The sequence below is a fragment of the Agrilus planipennis genome, unplaced genomic scaffold (genome assembly GCF_000699045.2).
Source record: "Agrilus planipennis isolate EAB-ADULT unplaced genomic scaffold, Apla_2.0 scaffold93, whole genome shotgun sequence".
Classification (NCBI taxonomy): Eukaryota; Metazoa; Arthropoda; class Insecta; order Coleoptera; family Buprestidae; genus Agrilus; species Agrilus planipennis.
In genome coordinates this window covers 816,456-841,266 of record NW_020438867.1, presented here as the reverse complement: position 1 = coordinate 841,266, position 24,811 = coordinate 816,456, and the positions used below count along the sequence as shown (strand labels likewise).

The 24,811-nt window shown below is 32.9% G+C and overlaps 2 protein-coding genes across 2 annotated transcripts in view; both read left to right on the top strand.

Moving 5' to 3' along the window:
• Positions 1-12,850, top strand: part of LOC108742460 (tensin) — a 122,489-nt gene extending 109,639 nt beyond the window's left edge. Inside the window, exons 6-10 of the mRNA XM_018477683.1 lie at positions 5,018-5,190; positions 6,854-7,003; positions 7,076-7,239; positions 9,773-9,988; positions 12,642-12,850. Coding sequence (XP_018333185.1) covers positions 5,018-5,190; positions 6,854-7,003; positions 7,076-7,239; positions 9,773-9,988; positions 12,642-12,835 — 897 coding nt within the window. The 3' untranslated portion in view covers positions 12,836-12,850. The remainder of the gene's footprint in view (positions 1-5,017; positions 5,191-6,853; positions 7,004-7,075; positions 7,240-9,772; positions 9,989-12,641) is intronic.
• Positions 12,851-20,419: 7,569 nt separating this feature from the next.
• Positions 20,420-24,811, top strand: part of LOC108739713 (tensin-like) — a 45,303-nt gene continuing 40,911 nt past the window's right edge. Inside the window, exon 1 of the mRNA XM_025976055.1 lies at positions 20,420-20,628. The gene's annotated coding sequence lies outside the window, so the exon portion shown is untranslated. The remainder of the gene's footprint in view (positions 20,629-24,811) is intronic.

Sequence of the window (24,811 nt, the reverse complement as noted above, 5' to 3'; positions counted from 1 at the left end):
CGCGATTTCGATCTTTTTGGATCTCATCAGCGCGTCGCAGACAGCTCCGAAAGAACACAGACCAACTTTTACCTGCTGTCTTAACAGTGCGTTTTAAAAAATACCACAAATGGCGGTAGTTTAAAAGTTGGTCTGTGTTCATTCGGAGCTGTCTGCGACGCGCTGATGAGATCCAAAAAGATCGAAATCGCGATCCGCGTCTAACAGTTTCGACAGAATACAGACCACTTCGAATTATTCTATTCGATTGTGGTAACGTGCCTATCACTTTGAGGTTAGCTACGCCGGGATTCGTTTCAGCAAGTAGATATCCATATATTTAAATGGACCTTGTTGGAGCCATTTGTGGTATTTTCTAAACATGTGTCAAAAAGCGTCGACGACCATATAAAATAAGTTTCAATCCCTCAGAAACAGTATATATTTCTCGATAAAAGGTACCCTGTGTCCTTTTCTGTACCCCTGAAAATGTGTGTACAAAATTTCATGATAGATTTTTCCCGCGACTTCACTCGCGTTGATGTTCTAAATATATGTCAAAAATCATCGACGATTATATAAAAATAATTTTTCTGTCTGTCAGGAACAGCGTATCTTTCGAGATAAAAGGTACCCCGTGTCATTTTCTGTAACCCTGAAAATGAATGTTCAAAATTTGATGATGATCGATTGAGTAGTTAGGGCGTGAAAGTGTGAACAAACTTATTGACATTTATAATATTAGGATTTCCTATTTTCTAACAACTCTAACGCTTTATAGTGTACTGACTCGTACATTCAGATATAAGAAACTACTTGGGTATTATAAAAATTAAACAATATTTAGTTTTTATTTAGGTACCTACAGTTCTGTTTTTGTATTATTCTTTTTAAAGTTCTGTTTTTGTAAAAAAAAAATAGTTAAATCTTCTTAAATTATTACAATAAACAATAAATATTAACATAAAAATATTTCTTAAGTTTTCACGGCCGGCGTCTATCGATGCTGTGTTTTCTTCCGGGATATTTGGTCGTGGTCCGTGGAATCTTGCTTTTCCAGACGTTTCGCCGTTCTTTGCTGACGGCATCTTCAGTGGTGACTGGGCAGGTGCTGAGTCGTAACTGATGTTATTTCTAGGTTTTACTTCTTTTTATGAATAAATACATTTTTAAGTGTCCAAATAAGTTCATTTTCTTAAATTAATCATGATTTTATTTCAAAAAAATCAGATGATTTTAATCATCATCATCATTAGGTCGTCAGTCCTAAGTCTGGTTGGACACGTACCTCCACTCTTTCCTATCCTGAGCTAAACTTCGCATTTCCCTAAAACTAGAACAGTCATCTAATCTAGATCTACCTTTACTCCTGTAACTCCTATTTCTGCCTCTAATTTGTCCAGACGTTCATGCCTGAGACTTCGATAGAGTCCTCTGTTCTCCTATTCTTTCTAATACCTCTTCGTTTCTAACCTTTTCTACCCACGTTATCCTCTTCATTCGCCTATAACACCACATTTCGAAGGCTTCTAACCTTTTCTTACCCGCCGCACTCACCATCCATGTTTCGCACCCATACAACGCTGCGCTTCAAACATACACCTCATTTAAATCATCTCAACCCTGAAAACTATGTAAAGGGCTTAGTTTACTACTTTTAAGCGTTTTGTTTTATTTGAGGAAGTAACCAATTGCATGTTTATGGTCTAAACGAACCTTTAGATATTTTCTCAAATTATATTGTAGAGTTGTTGTCTTAAAGGCTATTAGCGAATACTGCACGTGTACTTTCAAGTAACTTGTAAATCTGCACACTTACGTAGTGCAGTTTTATTATTTGCTATAAAGCATCAATCACTTCCACAGTAGGTATGCAGCTAAATGGTTAGTTTTTCGCTCAACTGCTCCTATTTACCCATGCATGTTCAAGTTCCTATGTCTATAACTACTACCTTATACTGGTACATAAACACATTTAGACTTATACGAAGTGAAATATGAACGTGCAATTAAATTTTATTTGATCAATCTCTTGATGATGTACTGCTTCCACACAATCCGCTTGAAGATCTGTTGATTGGTCTCCGATGCTGCCGTTGAAAACTAGTAGATACTCTATAGACGAGATAAGTTTACCTGATATATACATAAAGATATGGTGTATTTGCGAAGGTATATTTAATACGTGTGCAAGAGGTCATGCCTGGGTTCACTCGACTTCCCATAGAAATTTAAATATTATGTACTTACACACTCAAGTTGTTGTAAAATGTTGCTTACAAATCAGTCTTATATTGCGCTGCGCTCTTGTCTTGTTTTACTTGTGATATTACTTTACGGATTCTTCGAAACCAACGACTTGTTTTTAATTAACGCTGTTTTGTTGGAATATGCTCACGTGTTATGCCGGACTTCACCCGACTTCCTTTAGTTTTTCGTAGAATAAACCATTTTTATAACGAAGTGTTGTATGTAATACACATGTAAGGTATGCGAGCTTTTCCATACACACTTATGAAAGTAAGAAACGAATATCCGCAACTGCGTTTTTAACTCATTCGCAGAGGTTCTAGTTCCATCTACAAGGGCACCCATCACCAAATTTGGACGGTTTATACTAATGAAAATTATAAAACACTAATACGTACTCATTAAATGATAGTTCAGATTTAAAGCGTTGTAGCTCACCGTCACTGAATTAAGTCGGTTTTTAACTCAAATATTTGGCCACTTTTTTAAACACTTTTCCATTTTGGGAAACTTCAATCTTTAATGTTTTTCTTTTACCGGGTCCTACATAGGTATGTATCTCTTCTTCAGCTGCCCAAAATGTGAATTTTGCAACACCATATTTTTCTGTTAATTTCTCATTTAATTGTTGCATCATCCGCGATTTCTTATAAAGAGTAAGACACTTTTAAGTGACTGCAGATAACAGGAACTACGAAAAGTTCATTTAGGAATACTTACACCCAATACAACTGGGAAGGTACCAAATATATGGTATATCGGGGATTTATAGCAATGGCGCAACAGCAAACGTGGCATAGATTTTTAGGGGTAAAGAACATTCGTTTCTGTAAAAGAAAGTTTAATTTGTTCACAGTAAACGGCGTTTTAGCATAATGAAGAGATGAAAATTTTGATGCACTTCCTGAAATAGATCCGAGTAAATTAAGGATCACGATACATTGAAAGTTCTGACCTATCTGGCAGTTTAACTTGACGTAAAATTAACGTAAAATTTAATACGGCAAGCATTTAACTTCACATAACCCAATTTTTTTTTTAATAATTCAAAATCATACGGCGTTTTTGTTTAATGAAGTAAAAGTATCTATTACGTTTGTCTTGATAAACAAGTACTTAGTCTAGACAATTTCAATTCCTTGGGTTGTATGGAAATTAAAATTTACAATTGTGTGCCCCACTCCTCGTTCATGCCAAAGAAAATCTGGCTACATATCCAAAAAAATAATTTAAAAAAAGATTAATGTTTTCCCTCTTAACTTACTGATGTTATATTTTTTACAAGTTACAAGTACGATAGCACAGCTGTAAAACATTAGGAATACAGTTTTCCGAAAGATTGTATTTTTATGTAGAGAATTTTTGGAAATGTCTGTTTAAGATTTTTCCGCGTTATTTCACTATGTAGACAATTATTTTTGAGCTTGTAACCTATTTGTGTAGCGACTTTTTGCAAGTTATATTTTGTATTTGTAAAGGATAATCCCACTATGTGTTTCTCATTATAATGCGTATTTTCGTATTATCAAGGGATTACCCTTTTGCATACCGAATTAATTTTGAACACGACGTGAACCTTTATCAATAATCCAAACAGTTTTGTGAAATGAGACAAAGTTTGTGAGGTTACATAATAAAGCCATAAATTTTGGACGGAGTGTCGTTTCTCCTTCACCTATTTATTGATTTAACCCCAATTCACTTACTCCAAGAGGATATTGAGGATGAGAAGATTCATTAAAGCTATTTACCCTAGGTGTCACGTATTTTATTAATTGAAAATTCTTCTTCGTGTTCTGTACATTTCGAGGTCTTTCACATTAAATTTACGAGGTATTCCTGTAATCTATTCTTGTTAGTATAAACAATGGTTTGTCCATGACATCATACCTGGTTGTGTTATTTAATTCTCTGACTTAATTTCTATGAAGAATTGCATGTAACAATATTGTAGAATTATTTATTACATCAGGAAAATTGTGAAATACTCTTCTGACTCTTTGGAAGCTGTGTTAAGAGTTAAGTTAAAAGTTGTGATTTATAATTAGCAACTTGCAATTGCAAAGCATATTAATTAGAACATGTATTGTAATGCAGTACCCAGCCGAATTCGCCAAATAAAAGATGTGAAAGCATCTTCAAAGAGCCTTGCACAACAACAGATAGATATTAATAAAAATATCCAGGTACAATCAGTGTAGCGCCGTCTAGTGGGTATTTGCTGCTACTGAAGTATTTCTTGTGTTAAAAACAACGTTCAACAAGGAAAAAAACGTTCTTGTTAATACAAATTCTTAAAGCACAGAAAGTCCTTAAGATGGATTCATTGTATAAGATTTTATAAAGTAATGATCAACAGCGGTACCATTAATGTCCAATTGAATTACTAAGCCGGCATCGTTGAATTATTCATCAGGTCGAGAAAAATGGCATTTTCCAAATTGAAGGAAAGTATCTTTAATAAATAAAAAGGAAACATAAAGGTCGACCTAACAAAGAGATGTCTCACTACAAAGCTTTGATTTTCTATTGTTTCGGAGCTTTTTTGTTAATTTTTTCCAGGATTGAGCTCTCGTGATTATTTTTGATGTCAGTGTTATTATTGTCTTCGTTTCAAATAAAGAAGGCACTTGCTGTAGAACAGTATAATCGATATCAACTGTAGACATAGAAGTATACAAGCATACCATTTTAAAATACAAGTAAATTCTTTAGTCTATGTTGGTTTGTATTTAGATGTTTCTGCACTGCTCTAATGATTTGATATTCATTTCTAATTTTGTTTCAGGTTTTTAATTTGTCGGAGCCAAAGCGTATTTTGCGTAGTGAACATAAGCATGTTAAGGAAATGGGATGGCCAGCTAAATTGGCGCCTCCCTTGGAAAGAATTTGCAGTATTTGTAAGGAAATAGAGTCCTGGCTATCCGGAGATAAGCACAGAATTGCAGTTCTACATGCGCGGTAAGTTATGAGAATAAATATGTGTTTTTATTACGAAAGAATATTGTATGGTTTTACTGTCAGCATTTACGAAATACAAAAACTTGTATCACACTCTAAAATTTTCTACTAAATTGAATATATCCTCAAAGCATTGAAGATTTATCATTTTTATAATGTATAAAAGTCCTCCTTACAAGCTGGGTTATCTCCATCTTATTTTTACATCACACTAGCGTCGTACTATGGGCTATCATATTGTATATGTATGTGTATGATTGTCTGCACCTATTGGATATGTAACTTTGTATATAGATGGCCATAAAATTAGCAGCACGTACTCTGCAGAATTCCTATTAACTTCAATCACGAATTTGTAAAGAACGGAAATGATTTATTTCCGGCAAAGATTCGACCACGTGCTGTCGATTTCAAGGAACCCTATTTCATTCAAACGAATGTGATGTATCATCCCAATCTGCAATTAATGTTTCGGCAATTTTTTACTGGACAATTTTATATAAACATTTCCCACTTCGTGGATGATGACGAATTTTCTATGATTTGTCCTGTTCAGGATCGATGGTAAATGCCCCCAACAAATAGTAATGAATTGCAAAATAATGAGAAAAACTAAACTTAGAATATGCGGTAAAGAATGTGTTAACAGTATCAATATCTTCAGAAACTAGTAGATATCTCAGAGAATCTCTAGAATAAATGTATGTGAAATATACTCGTAACATACACGTACAAAAATCATGTAGGTGTAGTAAATTGGCCGATGTACTAATAAGTATTTCCGAGACCCTGAGAGTAAAAAAATGTACGTGAAATATACACATAACGTACATGTACAAAAATCATGCAGGTGCAGTAAAGTGGTCTGTAAATCAATAAGTATCTCCGAAACCCTGAGAGTACAAAATGTACGTGAAATATACACATAACGTATATGTACAAAAATCATGCAGGTGCAGTAAACTGGTCGATAAACCAATAAGTATCTCCGAGACCCCGAGAGTAAAAAATGTTCGTGAAATATACACATATCTTTCACTAACAAAGGCGCCGCAATTTCTTCCCTATTCGGGGATGACTAGGGAGTGTTAGACCTCGCTCACATTTATTACGTATAGTAAGGTCATTATAAGGGCTGTGTAATACATTAGAGAGCGTTTTAAGAAAGTACAGAATTTCTATGTCCTTTTTTACTTGTACTTTTTGTAGCTCACTTTCTATTATATTGTATGTATCCGCGCAATAAAAACTATCAATTGTAATGACTTAATTTTGTTGAAAACAGTAACAGTAATTTTAAAAAATGCATAAATTTTTAAGTTTTATAAATCATTTATAGTTACGTTGTTAAATGTTAAAAATAAAGGGTAGGTAGTTTAAATAGCATATTTGAAATAAGTTACAGAAACATGAAAGAAACTTATTTTTTTTTTGAAATAAGATAGTTTGAATATTTAAAGAAACCATGATAAGATAGAAGATTAATTGTGACCAGTTATATTTATGAGGGGCATTTTTGTAATTGAACTGCATAAGAAATGAATACGTTATTTATATTTCCTCATCGAGTTATCTACAATATTTACCAAATAATTAGAAGAGAAGCTAATACCTTTAATTATAGAATTTCCGTAGAAAATACTATCAAAATATTTCTTTCCAGTGGAAGCAAAGATAAACTGGGTGTCGTGGTAACTTCGTACATGCACTACTCTAATATATGTGGAACCGCTGACCAAGCACTAGACAGATTTGCCATGAGAAAGTACTTGGAAGAGAACATAGGTCCATTCCATCTTCCGTCAAACAAAAGGTAACATACGCACCAGCCAATCGACGGTATATGTTTCTTCTTCGTACGGAATTTAAAAGTCAATATTTGCAGGTATGTGGAGTATTTTGCCGGGTTACTGTCCCACAACATTAAAATCAACACGGCACCTCTCTACCTCACTCACGTCACCGTTCTTGGAGCTCCTTCCTTTCAGTATGGCGGATGTAGAGCGTTCTTGAAACTCTACGAAGGCCACACGCCGATATACACTTCAGGTAGGTCACAACGAACGAAAGAAATATTACCTTAGCCACTTACAGAACAGAAGTACCGGTAAACTTGCAAAGGATCCTTTTAAAAAGGTTTTGTAAGACAATAGGATTTGGGAACATAATTTCGCTTTTAAAAAGCTGAGGATTTATGCTTAACTATATACGAGACTGGATAATCTGTAAACCCAACTAAAAAGCTACCTTTACTAAAATAAAGTAGCCGAAGTATAAGTTAATAAAGTCTAAAAGCTTTCACAAAAGAAAAATTTAAGCACAGAAAGCTTGCCTTGAATACATTACTTAGATTGTTTTCACTTAACTTGATCCAGAATCTTCTTATCCAGAAGTATTTAGTGATTATCCATAATAACTGATTGTGATTAGGGAAATAAGTAAATAACTCATCACTGTGTCTGATAGGTAAGCTGTGTGTCGTCTGTGGTCAATTGAGAGACGTTTGGTCTTTTATTATGACTTTATCTGAATCTTAAGTCTTGTAGCATTGTTGTAGGACTTAATACCCATGAAAATTACATTAAAAATCGTATTGCAAACGCAAAAGGTAATTAACTAATTAATTGAATAAATTATTAAAGAAAACGTTTTATTAATGCTAGTAAAAATATTTAAGCATTATGTTTAATAACACGAATAATTGGAAAGTTGGGATATTTTCACAATGTGGTTTGTGCGTATCAGTAGAAAAAAATACGATACAATTTACATAGGTAATAGATTTGGTTTAATATTACAGTATACCTGACAATAGGAAAACAACATTCCAAAGGTGTAATATCGTATAATAGGTACTTTTTTGTCGTTTGTCGTTAGTACCTAAGTAATGACGTGAAGGAATTTTTCTTATTTGTACATGACACGTTCCCTCCTCTCTGTACCAATGGTATTTCTTCGGTTTTAAGAAAGGTACATCGACCTCGGTTTGTTTGCGCGGTAATTAGTCTGCTTATTAGCACTCTTTCTCTTAGGTACCTACTCATACTCCCTTCGTATCCAGAAATAAACCGTGTACTGTCTGGTAGGTGTTCGGAGTATAAGCAGTCTGTTGTTTTAAAACTTCACAACATTCTCTTTCTTGTTTGTTTTTTCCATCTGAGCGCTAGGTGAAGACTCAACTTAACTTCACCTTGCTTTTAAATAACGTCAATAAATTTCATCACAATGGACATAACAGTTTGATTTAATCGCCGTGTTGCCAGTGTCTTATTCTGGCAAGAGTCTGTTATTATTTGTCTAATGCCCGCCTTGCTATAAATGTAAAAGATTTTTTTTCTTTAAGTTTAACCTCGAGGAGGGGAAATCTTCTAAAGACACCCCCCGAAAAGGGGGGGTAGTGTCGGATTCACTCCCGATGGGAGCGCCTACCGACTAAAAACCCTCCTCGAGTCGGTAGATCAGCCTGGCGGCTATAACTACCGGGAGAAAATGGGAGAAGTTTCGGGAAGGGGAGAGGGTTGAGTGGAAGATAGGTAAAGAGGTGAGGGAGGGAGGTTGGGGAGATGAACTGCGAAGAAGGTGGCCCAACACTGAAGGGAAGGATGGTCCCTCGCGCTGAAAAGCGAAACTAGAAAAATGTAAAAGAGGCAAGGGGCCTTTTAAATAAAGGGGAAAGGGATTGCTTAGCTTTTCGAGATAGACAAGGGCGGGGAAGGGGGTTCTAAGGAAATATGACGTTCGCAGTACATCAATTGTTTTTAAATTTGTTTCTTAATTTGACAGTTCTTAAAATTTGCATGTTTAATCACAACTCACAACAAGTTGTTTATAGGAAGGGGGTGAACTAGCTTTTGTGATTTAATATTTGTTAAAGGGGTCACCGAAATTGTGACTTCTGAGTTACATCTTATATGTATAAAAGAAAAGTCGTGTTAGTTACACTATAACTCAAAAACGGCTGAACTGATTTGGCTGAAAATTGGTGGGGATGTAGCTGACAACGAGAAGACGGACATAGAATACTTTTTATCCCGTTCCCGTGGGGGGAGGAGTGGTTAGTTGCAATGTTTAAATGGAACATGTATTATTTGTCGTCAGATTTACTTGAAACTTGGTCTTAATGGTCTCTCATTTAATTTCTGGAAGACCTATCTCGACATTTTAAAAAATTCAACCTCCAAAAACGGGGGGTGGGGGTAAAAAGGTGTTGCAGTTTTTGTTTGGGACATACTTTATCTGTGGTTGAATTTACTTGAAACTTGGTATATATGCGTACATTTCCATGGGGTATATTTTATTTGTACGCGGGTTTACTGGAAGGTTGCTCAATGTTGAAATTAAGCAAATACGTGTTTTGACAATTTTTAAAAATCAACCCTTAAAGATGACATGTTGTTGCTTCATTTGTATTTGAAATCTAAGATGGCGACATTACATAAAATTAAAACGTTGTAAGGGTGAACTGGGAGTTAAAAGGTTTTATGGAGAAACAATATTAATGTCTGCGAGCAAAGCCGCGGGGAAAAGCTAGTATTTAATAAACGGCCCCCAATGGCTTTTACAGTAAACTTTTTTGTTACAGGAATATACAGTGTGTCGAATGGTATAAGACAGTTTACCGTAAACATTTCAACGGAGAGGCGACATGGCTTACAACTGAGAGGTGATATTCTGGTTAAATGTTATCATCGAGGAATTAATGGACGAGAAACGATTTTTGCTTGTCAATTCCATACGTGTGCTGTCGCTGACTACACGCTGAGTTTTACAAGACAGGAGCTAGACAACGCATGCACGGGTATTTACATCTTTCATTACTCTTTACTACTCGTACGCCAGCAAAATACGTTCTGACGTCTCACTCTTTTCGATTAATGTTCATACACCTTAAATACAGCACACACAATAGTTTCTATTATAACAATGCTTCACCAAAATCCTAAAAAACATACATGATTAAATCATTAAAATACATTCAGTTTAGTTTTCAAGCCATAAATGTTTATATCGTTATTAAATTAAGAAAATGCATTTTAAGCGAATTTTTCTGTTATGGAAAGAAAACAATAAAATTAAAGAAAGGAAAGGATAGTTCTAATTTCAGGAAACGAGGAGTGGAGCGGGTGTGTGTGTCCAAGCAGTGTTTTGGTTGGCGATCCAAAAATGATGATGATGATCGAAAGCTTTTTCTTATAAACGCATTATTTCCATTGTAGGTAGTAAATATAGAAAACATGAAAGTGTTGTCCATTTATTAGCATTACATCTTTCATTTCATTTTTAATTAGTAATGCACTGTTGACAAACATCCCTTATAGACGGACACCTCACATCAGCGGACATGTCTTAAAGAACGAATAAAAGATACCTTACTATTCACTTTTAAGCGGACTGGCGTTTAGCCTAACGCGAACATCACAGGCTACAATTGACATCCACTCTTTTAAGCAGACGATACGTTTTAAGGAATTTAGTAACTCCCCGAATTATTGCGTTTCTCTCAATCGGGCGAACTAATATTTCTACTATATTACTATAGGGGCTCAAGAAGCACTAAATCGTTGTTACATTTCTGCGTCTATCTCTCGCACAACTACTTCGAGTCGATCTTTCTTCCATATTTTATATGACAGAATATTTTTTCATATTTAATTTTTTGTTGCTCATCCCTCAGTTAAAATACAAAAAAAAATTTTAAAAGTCTTAAGTTAATATGTACTCTTTGGTTTAATAACTGTTTCCCCTCATAAACGATTATTTCTAGCCCTAACGGGAAAGATTGTTAGTCTAGAAGGTACCCCATTAATAAGAGATAATACACCATTATTAATCATTAAAGTGTGCAATAAACTTTCTTCCAATTGGAACTGTTCATAATGTGCATCCTATTTATGTAAAAAGGAAATATAAAATTCTTCATTGCAAGAAAATTAGTAACACGAAACTAGACATTTTTATCAAAAACACAAATAATATAATAATTTAGATAACAATAATTTTTAGAGACGCTTTACAAACGTTGAAAAATCGAATTATAGTTTTTTAAACGTGTAAAGACAGACGTCAATATCTTTTTCGTGTGAAAATGGGTCAAAAAAGTACCATTAAGGTCGAATGTGAACTTAATGCTTTTAAAATCGGAAAGCAAAACTGCTTCTCTATCTTTACAATAACTAGTTTTAATCAGTCAACCTACTTTGTAAATTTAGCTATGTCATTGTAAAGTATCTATTCCATTAACGTAATTAGCTATAGCTTCTGGTTTTATTTTCTGTCTGACCTGGTTAGCAAAAACGTTTTAAAATCGAATTATTGTAAAGATAATAAATCAAACGAAAGGGGAAACATTAAGATAAAAGCAATTCGATTCAGTATAGTCGTTGAATTGTTTAGAAAAGTTGGTTACGTAGCATTACTTAAGTAAATAATGGCTTTTACTTTTCAATTAGCAAACATTTATGTAATAATAAGACAAATACGTTCAGCACATTAGTGACAAAATATGTCACAAAATTGACGGCCTCTCCAGCAAAAAGTACCTTTAGAATTTTTTTTATGAATATTGAAAGATGAATAAATTAAATGCGCAGGTAATAAATATTGTAACATCATTTTTCGATTACTTTTTTTATCATTTCGTAGATAAACAAGATAGTGCAGATAATTTTATAACAAAATCAAAACACTGTTAGGTACTTGCTTTAACGAGTAGTCTCTAAAATGTATCCGTCATTATTTTTTTGGGTGATATTTGATTAATGTTTGATTATGATTGTTAGTCTGCTTGTTGCTATTGGTGGATTACAATCGTTACTTCGACTTTTTCTTCGAAAAATAGGTTTGTCAACATAATCCTTTTTTATATCGCTTGTAACATTGAAAAAGTTTCGTTCAATATAAAGTAACAATTCGTAATTAGAAAAACCCTAGTTAATAAAAACCGCTGTGAGTTTGACTTCCATCAACAGCAAGGAAAAATCCACATTTAGAAATAATATAAATATATACCTACAAAAGGAGTTGAAAATACAGTAAGACTTTTATTTCTTTCTTTTTCAATTATTAACAATAAATAATTAAAATAATTTAGCGGTTGAAGGTCTGGTTACTGTAAAATGTAGTAACCATACTGCAAATATTCATGTAGCAGTAAGGCATGCGTTTTGTCATGCACACATGAGTCGTAAGGCCGATCGACCCGCACTCTTTTTACGATGAACCTCTCGAATGTCGATACTTTTAATTTTATATCGTATGTAAATGTACCTGTGACCTACGTAAACCAATTGCCAAATTGCTATTAAATTTATAGATTTCAGGGAGACAGAAACTGTTAGAAATATGACAAAATATCACTGTTTTAAAAAGTTTAATCCTATTGCTGGTTATTTTGTTTGAAACTACGTTTTGTTGATGCTTATTCAAAAAGTTTTTGTTTTCTTCTTTTACAGATGCCCGTTTTCCTGCGGATGGGGCAGTTGAGCTACATTTTTCTCCTGGGCCCGAAGGTCGTCTGACAACAACACCTGCTCCAACTCCTGCAGTGCCCGTAACGTTAGCTGATGATCCAATAACAAGGGCCGACAGTCCATTAGATGCTCCTGATTCGGAAGAAGATTACAATTCGGAAGGTAAGCTTCAATGAAACTGTCGAACGCCAGATAATTACAACAGTAATTAAAGTTTCTAACTCGCTATCAGTAGACAAGCATCTACACAAAACGACAACGAGAAGTCGATATGTTACGACCCTCTTAAATATTCTGGTACTGATTCTTTGATAAAGATTTCCCCACTCCTAGTTACTATTGTCTAAAATTTAATTTTTAATGGAGATCACGCGTAAATCCAGATTTCTATATACTCATTAATACAGTATACTTGAACAGGATTTTAATGATAATTATTTTTAATTAAATGAAAAATTTTGAATTGAAATATAAGAAAAAAGTAAACTATTTATTTAATACTTTAGTTTAGAGCCATTAGCTTTAATTCTATGGCAACTTTTAGATTGTCATTTTCGAAAAATGATATTTTAATTAAAGCGCTTGGATGTGATGGTACAACAACCGATATTATTGATTTGTTTTATGTAGTACTATAAAGTTACTAACTAATGCCTCTGTGCAAAAAGTTCCTGATGGTCATTCCTGCTGCCTTAAGATAGTTAATTACCACAAACAGCATGGTAAACGCCATCTGTAGCATATTTCTGCTTTTAGTGGAGTCTTGGAAAGAGATATTGTATTTACAGCGCTTGGACGGTGTTCGATATTATTGATTTTTTTTACATATATGGGTTTGAGTTTTTCAAAAACGAAAACGTAATTGTTTTCTAATGTTATAATATTTGAACAGTAAGCATTTGTAGCCTACAAATATTTTCTTGTACGTATGAAATTTGATGCTATCGAAAAATACTGGATAGGTATAATTTGGCTTGCAGTATTTTGTTTAAAATTTAGAGACATTGAAATCGTTTTTATCCTTGATGGAAGATCAGAACTGAAAGGATTCCAAAAAGTACATTATGATCTTTCTTTTTGAAATAGGTAAGTCAACCGTTTTGTACACTCAGGTATAATATGTGTTGAACTTCAGTTATGGTTTTATTAATTAGGTGCGAAAACAGAATTTTGATTTTCAGTTATTTGAAGAACAATTACAGAAATCATTAGTTATCGTCGTTTTATAAGTTTTCATAACACTCAAACTTTGCATAGTTCACTTTTTGTGAAACATTTTAAAACTGAGAAAGAAAGAAATAAAAAAAATAAATTTCCACTAAATTTTTATTACCCCGACAACATTGTTTTGTTCCTAACAACCATTACCAAGAGTATACAAAATATTACTTGAGATTAGTAAATTTTGTGTATACTCTTGATAATGGTCGCTAAGACAGAAACAATATTGTCGAGGCAATAAAATTTTCATAAAGCTTGTTTGTTTTCTTTCTTTCTTAGTTTTTATAAGTAATTTTCTTGCGCCCGCATCAGTAATTAATTTATGGTTTACAATGAATGCTTTAAGGAATTTAATACGTAGTGAAATTACCTACTGGGGCCTAGCGCGTGGGCATTTACTAGCTGCACGGACTTCTCGTCCTCGTCCTCTTTAGTGCTTATTGTGTGATTGATACCAAATAAATATAGAGCAATGTTAAATAGGTGCAATTATTCACATTATAATGATTTTATGTGTATAGTAAATCGTTTCTACACTTATCAAGGATTTATTACCGCCTATTCTTCAACACTGCAATTAAATTGAATTATAAGTCGGTAACTGTAACAACATTTTCTAATTATTTAATAGATGTACACTTTGATAATAATTATAATTGATAAAAATGTTTTTCGTAAACGTGTTATAAGTATATACATTTTAAAAAATATTATGAAAACGCTCAAAATCCTGCGCTTAATCTACCCATTCGTCCAGTTATATTGATTAATCAACCTAGATTAGTAGATATTTTCGATTTTATTAGTAAAATCAATGCCTATTTGTTTGGAAATTAGATACCTCTAACTAGTATCATTAAAGGTCCTGCAAACAAACCTTATTTTAAAAGTATCGAAAAATGTTAATGTGTTTTTTGACATTTTTTCGATTTTTTTCAGTTCATATACTTGTTCACAACTTAGCAGCATATCCCTCTCTCCATATCCTTATCTTGTACCCTCTCTATTTTTCCTTATACATACTTAATCACTCTCCGAACTGTTTCCAAAATTCTGGCAAACAAGCAGTTTTATAATTACATATAAAAAAATTTTAAGCGTTGAATTTTTTCAACAAACCGAATCCTGAATACCAAACATACCAAACTAAAAATAAAATAACAAGTAGTCAGTGCTGTGTGTGTGTTGAAAAATGAGTTGCAAGTCTGCTCTCATCATTAAGTGACAAGGCTTAAACTTATCTGATTGAATTAAGCGATGTTAAAAGTACTGATCGTGAATTTATGGTCAGAAAAAAATAGAAATAAAAGTACTTGCGAGACTGAAAACAACACTTTTTGCATTTGCAGTAGGTATTCCAAGGTCAGCTGTTAATTTATATTCGCATATTCAATTATTACGCTATTTTATTTTATTTGATGACAATATTTACCTATTCATTTATTTACTTACTTTTTGACGTGTTTTGTATATCGGAAACAAAAATTCCTTCAGTTTATGTCCATGGAGCAGAAATTTGAAGAAATACATATATAAATACTAGATACTCGCGTCATTGAGTATGAAAGACTTACTTTTAAAGACATTTTTAATAAGAATTTTAGTATAATATAATTCGCTCAAGTATTTATATTTAGTTATAAGGCTATAAAGTGGGAAATAATTAGGAAGTGTAGGGCAGCTAAGGAACAATGGATTGATAAGATGTGTAAAGAAGTAGATGAGGCGTATACTACAATTAAAAGGAATTTTAGAGATATAGGGTACAGTAGTAATAATATAAGAAACGAGGCTATACACAGGCCCTGAGTTAGGAGATATATTAGAGAAGGAAGGTAGTGTGGAGATAGATGAGCTTGGTTATCCCATAATGAGAGAAGAGTTCGATGTAGCATTAAAAAACTTAAAGAATAATAAGGCGCCAGGTGTAGATGGATACAGGGGGAAATTCTAAAACATGCAGGACAAGAGGTTAGAGATCGTATGTTTAAGCTAGTTGGTCACATTTACGAGACAAGGAAAGTTACACAGAGGATTATAAACGGAACGTGGTGGTAACCATACCTAAAAAGACAGGCGCGGATAGGTGCGAGACATTTAGAACAATTAGCTTAACTTCCCGTGCGTCAAAAATCTTAACTTAAATTGTACAGAGTAGGATGGAAAAAAGGGCGGAAGAACTATTAGGAGAAGATCAATTTGGGTTTAGAAGAAATAGAGGAACGCGGGAGGCCATTCTAGCTTTACATGTAACAATAAAGAAAACTATAGAGAAAAGAAAGAGTACATACATAGGATTAGTAGATTTAGAAAAAGCTTTTGACAATGTTAAATGGGACAAGATGTTAAATATACTTAAAAATGTAGGGATGAGTTACAAAGATAGAAGAGTGATAGTTTGTATAAAGAACAACAGGCAGTTATAGAGCTAGGGTTGCAACCTAGAGAAGTAAATATTAGGAAGGGAGTCAGACAGGGATGCACACATAAGTAATGTTTAGCAAATAATAAATGCATTGTTTAGCATTTTGTAATACGTAATAAAATTTGTTCTGCAGAAATTACCAAAGGGCATATAAATTTGCGATACGTAATCTATAAAGAAAGCCAAGGTTATTGAAATTTTATGGGCTTACGCGTATGAATATCGAATACCTACTAAATAAGCAAAAACGCTAAGCAGAAATCGGAACAGGAGCAACTATTATAAAGCTTTTTACTGTTTTGTTTATTCGATCATTAAATTTAGAACTGACTCATCCACATTCGCAAAGTCAGTAAAACAATTGTAAAACGTTTTTACTTCCAAAATACAATTCGATCAAACATTACAAGTTTTCTTTTTATACTATGAAATAGACTTCAGTCATAAATATGTGGGGGGCATCTATTACATGTGTAGTCGTGTAGTACATTCGTATTGTGCAATAATTGTTCTGTAAAATAAAAACAAAACAATTTTTAGAAGTTTGAAAAATGAGGTAATGTTATTTTCATATCAAAAGTAAAAATATTTTTTAACTCATTCGAGTAAATACTTTTAGTAAAGCGGAAAATCTACAAGTTTGGGAGATTTTATATGATGAATAATGTCAATGACTTTAGTAGTGTTTTTATTTTTGCACAGGAAATCTAATTTTACCTTAAAGTTTTGCACATGACTCAGAATTGTCGCCTAGAAATTTACTTACTTCCTTGTGGGTTGAAGACTTCTTGGTAACTAAATCAATAAACGCCCACTACACTAATGCAGACAACATTGAATTTAGGGTATCCAAACTAAGTTTCAAATTTCCTCATTATTATTTTACTATATAAGAAATGCAACATTTGAGATCGACTATGTTTTTACGTACTTGTAGTGACCTTTTAACACAATAGTTGCAACCATTTCAATGGCAAAAAATGCGAAAAGAAGAACTTATTTAAATAGATTTTTTAAAAGCATAAGTTTCAAATAACATCGTTCAGAAACAAACACAATCTGTTTCTAACAAATACAGCGCAAAAATAGCAGGTGCACATATTTTTATAACATACTTTATAGATAGATCTGTAGATATGCAGGGGCAAATGGTTACTATGCTTAGATTTGTAGATGATCTAGCAGTAGTAGGATCTAGCAAGGAGGAGTTAGAGATAGCTTCAAATAAAATGGAAGCGGCATTGACAAAACAGTATTGTATGAAAATAAATAAAAGTAAAACAAAAATACTGGTGTGCAAAGGAAGAAAAATGGAAAGAGCGAATATAAAGATAGGAGACGAAAATTAGAAGAAGTGGCTGATTTTAAGTATCCAGGAAGTCAAATAAGTCAGGACGGAAGGAGTGGTAGGGATGGATATAAAGCAGAGGATAACGAAGGGTTGAGTTGCCTCCAATAAAAGAAGTCACTTTTATGCTCGCGAGCAGTTCATTTAGAAATTCGTAAAAGATTTAGTTAAATGTGTATGTTTGGAGCGCGGCGCTGAACGAGTGCGAAACATGGACGGTGGGCGCGGCAAAAAAGAAAAGCTTAGAAGGTTAAGAATCTCTTAACTATAACACCGCCTTATGCAATGCAGTTGTTAAAACACGGTGCATAATTAAGTATGATATTTTACAATGTCAAACATTGAAACAGTTAACAGAGTGAAAACATAGGACAGCATTTGTGTTATCAATTTATAACGCGGCATTGTTGAACATTGTTACCGTATAACACAGTGCGAAATTTCCGACACACTTCCAATAGAATGGAATTCTGAACACCGTATAAATTTTTCTCTATACTGTAATGCAGTATTTAATAACAGAGTTTTCATGCGTAGAATACGGTGCAAAAATGTTACTAAATGTATAAAATTTTTGACGACTCCATAGTTGTGGAAGCGCTCCAATAACCCTTAATGTTACATTGTTTCTCATAAATTGTAATACGTATTTTTTTTAATGGTTAGTTATATTTTTACTGATGTGCACTTTTACATATTACATACCATATTATGGTGTCACATTTTTCATTATTTCTAACTTTAATGTTTAATATTTGGAAGTTGTAAAAGTGTCATATTAAATTAACTTTTACTCGCCTATAAAAAAACTGAAAACTAATTCCACCCTGTATTGTTGGAAATTAGTCATCAATAAACATTTAAGCAGTATTTTTTGAGGATTTGGCAGTCATACAGACAGGAAAATTAAGGCTAATTTTAAACTTTTACCTGTGTAGAAGTTGCCAACTTCACATTTACCTACAAGGATAAATGAAAGGAAGTAAAGGCATCAGATATTCGCTTTAAACCCTTGACTTAAGCAATAATTCTGTTGTGGCAACCAATAAAACACAAAAGTGAGATTTATTAAATCCTTTAATCTCTGTTTTTGCTTCAAGGTGTACCCGACATGATAGGTACGTAAACTATATTTTTTACAAGTTTGTTTTAATAGCACAGTTACACGGTTTAGGCAATTTCAATTTCAGTATGATCAAAAGCATTTGCTCATTTGTTCCGAATAACAGAATAAATGATATAAAATTTGTTGTGTTGTGGATCTCCTTGCCAAATGGCTACATCGCGGTGGTCAAAATATAATGGCTAACGTTTTGTCTCAATTAATTTAAGGAACGAATTGAGCTTAAAATATAAATATTTAGCCAGCTGTTCAAATTGTTTGTCATACAATTATAGTGACAAATATTTGATTGATATACAGTTTAACTTAATTAAATATTAGGCAACGTAATCGTCAAGGATACGTTTTCAATTCAGTTAAATAAAAATGTTCGTCCATACTTTTGTATGTAGTTGAATTGGATTTGTCCTCTGCCTTCAAAACAATTTTTATTGTTGTATAATAAAGGGGTAGCAAACGAATCGAAATTTTATCTTTGAAAATACAAAATATTCTGGAAATTCGTTTACCTTGACGTTTAGATTTGGTAAAAGTGGTGAGATTCCTCATCCCTACTCATGTGAGATTTACCCGTTTAGAATGGGACACCCCAAAAAGGTTGACGCGAGGTTTTCAATATTTTAATAAATGGTGATAAATGATTTAATAAGATTTTGCCGAACCAATGATGAACCAGTTTTATTTTGATAGTATGATGATTGCCAAAAAGAAACAGTTTTGAATAATAAATAATTCACAACAATATTTTCCGCATTAAATCAAAAGATGTTATTATTTTTATTTTCAACTATAATACTTTGAAATTACCCACTTCGAGTCAAATTTTGATGACGTTGGAAAGTCAGCCTTAAGAAAACGCGTTTGATATGCGTTCGTTTATGCAAGTTTTATATCGTTATTTTTTCATTGGTAATCAAGTACCTTATAGTCGACTCAACTAACCAACTAAAAATAATTTTGCTTTTCGAAACGCTATACGTCTGCGGTGGTAAACTATACGCAGCGGCCAAGGAGCGTTTTATTTCTGGGCAGCGGGCGCGCCTATTTCAGTCTTGGAAATATTAAGTTTGAAGAACGTACGAACGGGACGGACTGACTGACGGACATTCTCGCTTGTGCTCCAACCGTCTTTTTTTTTTTTTCGAAAACGATTTAATTATATGTTAGTGTGGTGTTCGTTTTAACTCCCAATTTAGAAGTGAATGTTAACCGACCAACCTGAAACGGTGAGGAAAAAAAGAATAACGCTTAATAAGCTGTGAGCTTTCAAACTTAAACTTTANTTAACAATAAATAATTAAAATAATTTAGCGGTTGAAGGTCTGGTTACTGTAAAATGTAGTAACCATACTGCAAATATTCATGTAGCAGTAAGGCATGCGTTTTGTCATGCACACATGAGTCGTAAGGCCGATCGACCCGCACTCTTTTTACGATGAACCTCTCGAATGTCGATACTTTTAATTTTATATCGTATGTAAATGTACCTGTGACCTACGTAAACCAATTGCCAAATTGCTATTAAATTTATAGATTTCAGGGAGACAGAAACTGTTAGAAATATGACAAAATATCACTGTTTTAAAAAGTTTAATCCTATTGCTGGTTATTTTGTTTGAAACTACGTTTTGTTGATGCTTATTCAAAAAGTTTTTGTTTTCTTCTTTTACAGATGCCCGTTTTCCTGCGGATGGGGCAGTTGAGCTACATTTTTCTCCTGGGCCCGAAGGTCGTCTGACAACAACACCTGCTCCAACTCCTGCAGTGCCCGTAACGTTAGCTGATGATCCAATAACAAGGGCCGACAGTCCATTAGATGCTCCTGATTCGGAAGAAGATTACAATTCGGAAGGTAAGCTTCAATGAAACTGTCGAACGCCAGATAATTACAACAGTAATTAAAGTTTCTAACTCGCTATCAGTAGACAAGCATCTACACAAAACGACAACGAGAAGTCGATATGTTACGACCCTCTTAAATATTCTGGTACTGATTCTTTGATAAAGATTTCCCCACTCCTAGTTACTATTGTCTAAAATTTAATTTTTAATGGAGATCACGCGTAAATCCAGATTTCTATATACTCATTAATACAGTATACTTGAACAGGATTTTAATGATAATTATTTTTAATTAAATGAAAAATTTTGAATTGAAATATAAGAAAAAAGTAAACTATTTATTTAATACTTTAGTTTAGAGCCATTAGCTTTAATTCTATGGCAACTTTTAGATTGTCATTTTCGAAAAATGATATTTTAATTAAAGCGCTTGGATGTGATGGTACAACAACCGATATTATTGATTTGTTTTATGTAGTACTATAAAGTTACTAACTAATGCCTCTGTGCAAAAAGTTCCTGATGGTCATTCCTGCTGCCTTAAGATAGTTAATTACCACAAACAGCATGGTAAACGCCATCTGTAGCATATTTCTGCTTTTAGTGGAGTCTTGGAAAGAGATATTGTATTTACAGCGCTTGGACGGTGTTCGATATTATTGATTTTTTTTACATATATGGGTTTGAGTTTTTCAAAAACGAAAACGTAATTGTTTTCTAATGTTATAATATTTGAACAGTAAGCATTTGTAGCCTACAAATATTTTCTTGTACGTATGAAATTTGATGCTATCGAAAAATACTGGATAGGTATAATTTGGCTTGCAGTATTTTGTTTAAAATTTAGAGACATTGAAATCGTTTTTATCCTTGATGGAAGATCAGAACTGAAAGGATTCCAAAAAGTACATTATGATCTTTCTTTTTGAAATAGGTAAGTCAACCGTTTTGTACACTCAGGTATAATATGTGTTGAACTTCAGTTATGGTTTTATTAATTAGGTGCGAAAACAGAATTTTGATTTTCAGTTATTTGAAGAACAATTACAGAAATCATTAGTTATCGTCGTTTTATAAGTTTTCATAACACTCAAACTTTGCATAGTTCACTTTTTGTGAAACATTTTAAAACTGAGAAAGAAAGAAATAAAAAAAATAAATTTCCACTAAATTTTTATTACCCCGACAACATTGTTTTGTTCCTAACAACCATTACCAAGAGTATACAAAATATTACTTGAGATTAGTAAATTTTGTGTATACTCTTGATAATGGTCGCTAAGACAGAAACAATATTGTCGAGGCAATAAAATTTTCATAAAGCTTGTTTGTTTTCTTTCTTTCTTAGTTTTTATAAGTAATTTTCTTGCGCCCGCATCAGTAATTAATTTATGGTTTACAATGAATGCTTTAAGGAATTTAATACGTAGTGAAATTACCTACTGGGGCCTAGCGCGTGGGCATTTACTAGCTGCACGGACTTCTCGTCCTCGTCCTCTTTAGTGCTTATTGTGTGATTGATACCAAATAAATATAGAGCAATGTTAAATAGGTGCAATTATTCACATTATAATGATTTTATGTGTATAGTAAATCGTTTCTACACTTATCAAGGATTTATTACCGCCTATTCTTCAACACTGCAATTAAATTGAATTATAAGTCGGTAACTGTAACAACATTTTCTAATTATTTAATAGATGTACACTTTGATAATAATTATAATTGATAAAAATGTTTTTCGTAAACGTGTTATAAGTATATACATTTTAAAAAATATTATGAAAACGCTCAAAATCCTGCGCTTAATCTACCCATTCGTCCAGTTATATTGATTAATCAACCTAGATTAGTAGATATTTTCGATTTTATTAGTAAAATCAATGCCTATTTGTTTGGAAATTAGATACCTCTAACTAGTATCATTAAAGGTCCTGCAAACAAACCTTATTTTAAAAGTATCGAAAAATGTTAATGTGTTTTTTGACATTTTTTCGATTTTTTTCAGTTCATATACTTGTTCACAACTTAGCAGCATATCCCTCTCTCCATATCCTTATCTTGTACCCTCTCTATTTTTCCTTATACATACTTAATCACTCTCCGAACTGTTTCCAAAATTCTGGCAAACAAGCAGTTTTATAATTACATATAAAAAAATTTTAAGCGTTGAATTTTTTCAACAAACCGAATCCTGAATACCAAACATACCAAACTAAAAATAAAATAACAAGTAGTCAGTGCTGTGTGTGTGTTGAAAAATGAGTTGCAAGTCTGCTCTCATCATTAAGTGACAAGGCTTAAACTTATCTGATTGAATTAAGCGATGTTAAAAGTACTGATCGTGAATTTATGGTCAGAAAAAAATAGAAATAAAAGTACTTGCGAGACTGAAAACAACACTTTTTGCATTTGCAGTAGGTATTCCAAGGTCAGCTGTTAATTTATATTCGCATATTCAATTATTACGCTATTTTATTTTATTTGATGACAATATTTACCTATTCATTTATTTACTTACTTTTTGACGTGTTTTGTATATCGGAAACAAAAATTCCTTCAGTTTATGTCCATGGAGCAGAAATTTGAAGAAATACATATATAAATACTAGATACTCGCGTCATTGAGTATGAAAGACTTACTTTTAAAGACATTTTTAATAAGAATTTTAGTATAATATAATTCGCTCAAGTATTTATATTTAGTTATAAGGCTATAAAGTGGGAAATAATTAGGAAGTGTAGGGCAGCTAAGGAACAATGGATTGATAAGATGTGTAAAGAAGTAGATGAGGCGTATACTACAATTAAAAGGAATTTTAGAGATATAGGGTACAGTAGTAATAATATAAGAAACGAGGCTATACACAGGCCCTGAGTTAGGAGATATATTAGAGAAGGAAGGTAGTGTGGAGATAGATGAGCTTGGTTATCCCATAATGAGAGAAGAGTTCGATGTAGCATTAAAAAACTTAAAGAATAATAAGGCGCCAGGTGTAGATGGATACAGGGGGAAATTCTAAAACATGCAGGACAAGAGGTTAGAGATCGTATGTTTAAGCTAGTTGGTCACATTTACGAGACAAGGAAAGTTACACAGAGGATTATAAACGGAACGTGGTGGTAACCATACCTAAAAAGACAGGCGCGGATAGGTGCGAGACATTTAGAACAATTAGCTTAACTTCCCGTGCGTCAAAAATCTTAACTTAAATTGTACAGAGTAGGATGGAAAAAAGGGCGGAAGAACTATTAGGAGAAGATCAATTTGGGTTTAGAAGAAATAGAGGAACGCGGGAGGCCATTCTAGCTTTACATGTAACAATAAAGAAAACTATAGAGAAAAGAAAGAGTACATACATAGGATTAGTAGATTTAGAAAAAGCTTTTGACAATGTTAAATGGGACAAGATGTTAAATATACTTAAAAATGTAGGGATGAGTTACAAAGATAGAAGAGTGATAGTTTGTATAAAGAACAACAGGCAGTTATAGAGCTAGGGTTGCAACCTAGAGAAGTAAATATTAGGAAGGGAGTCAGACAGGGATGCACACATAAGTAATGTTTAGCAAATAATAAATGCATTGTTTAGCATTTTGTAATACGTAATAAAATTTGTTCTGCAGAAATTACCAAAGGGCATATAAATTTGCGATACGTAATCTATAAAGAAAGCCAAGGTTATTGAAATTTTATGGGCTTACGCGTATGAATATCGAATACCTACTAAATAAGCAAAAACGCTAAGCAGAAATCGGAACAGGAGCAACTATTATAAAGCTTTTTACTGTTTTGTTTATTCGATCATTAAATTTAGAACTGACTCATCCACATTCGCAAAGTCAGTAAAACAATTGTAAAACGTTTTTACTTCCAAAATACAATTCGATCAAACATTACAAGTTTTCTTTTTATACTATGAAATAGACTTCAGTCATAAATATGTGGGGGGCATCTATTACATGTGTAGTCGTGTAGTACATTCGTATTGTGCAATAATTGTTCTGTAAAATAAAAACAAAACAATTTTTAGAAGTTTGAAAAATGAGGTAATGTTATTTTCATATCAAAAGTAAAAATATTTTTTAACTCATTCGAGTAAATACTTTTAGTAAAGCGGAAAATCTACAAGTTTGGGAGATTTTATATGATGAATAATGTCAATGACTTTAGTAGTGTTTTTATTTTTGCA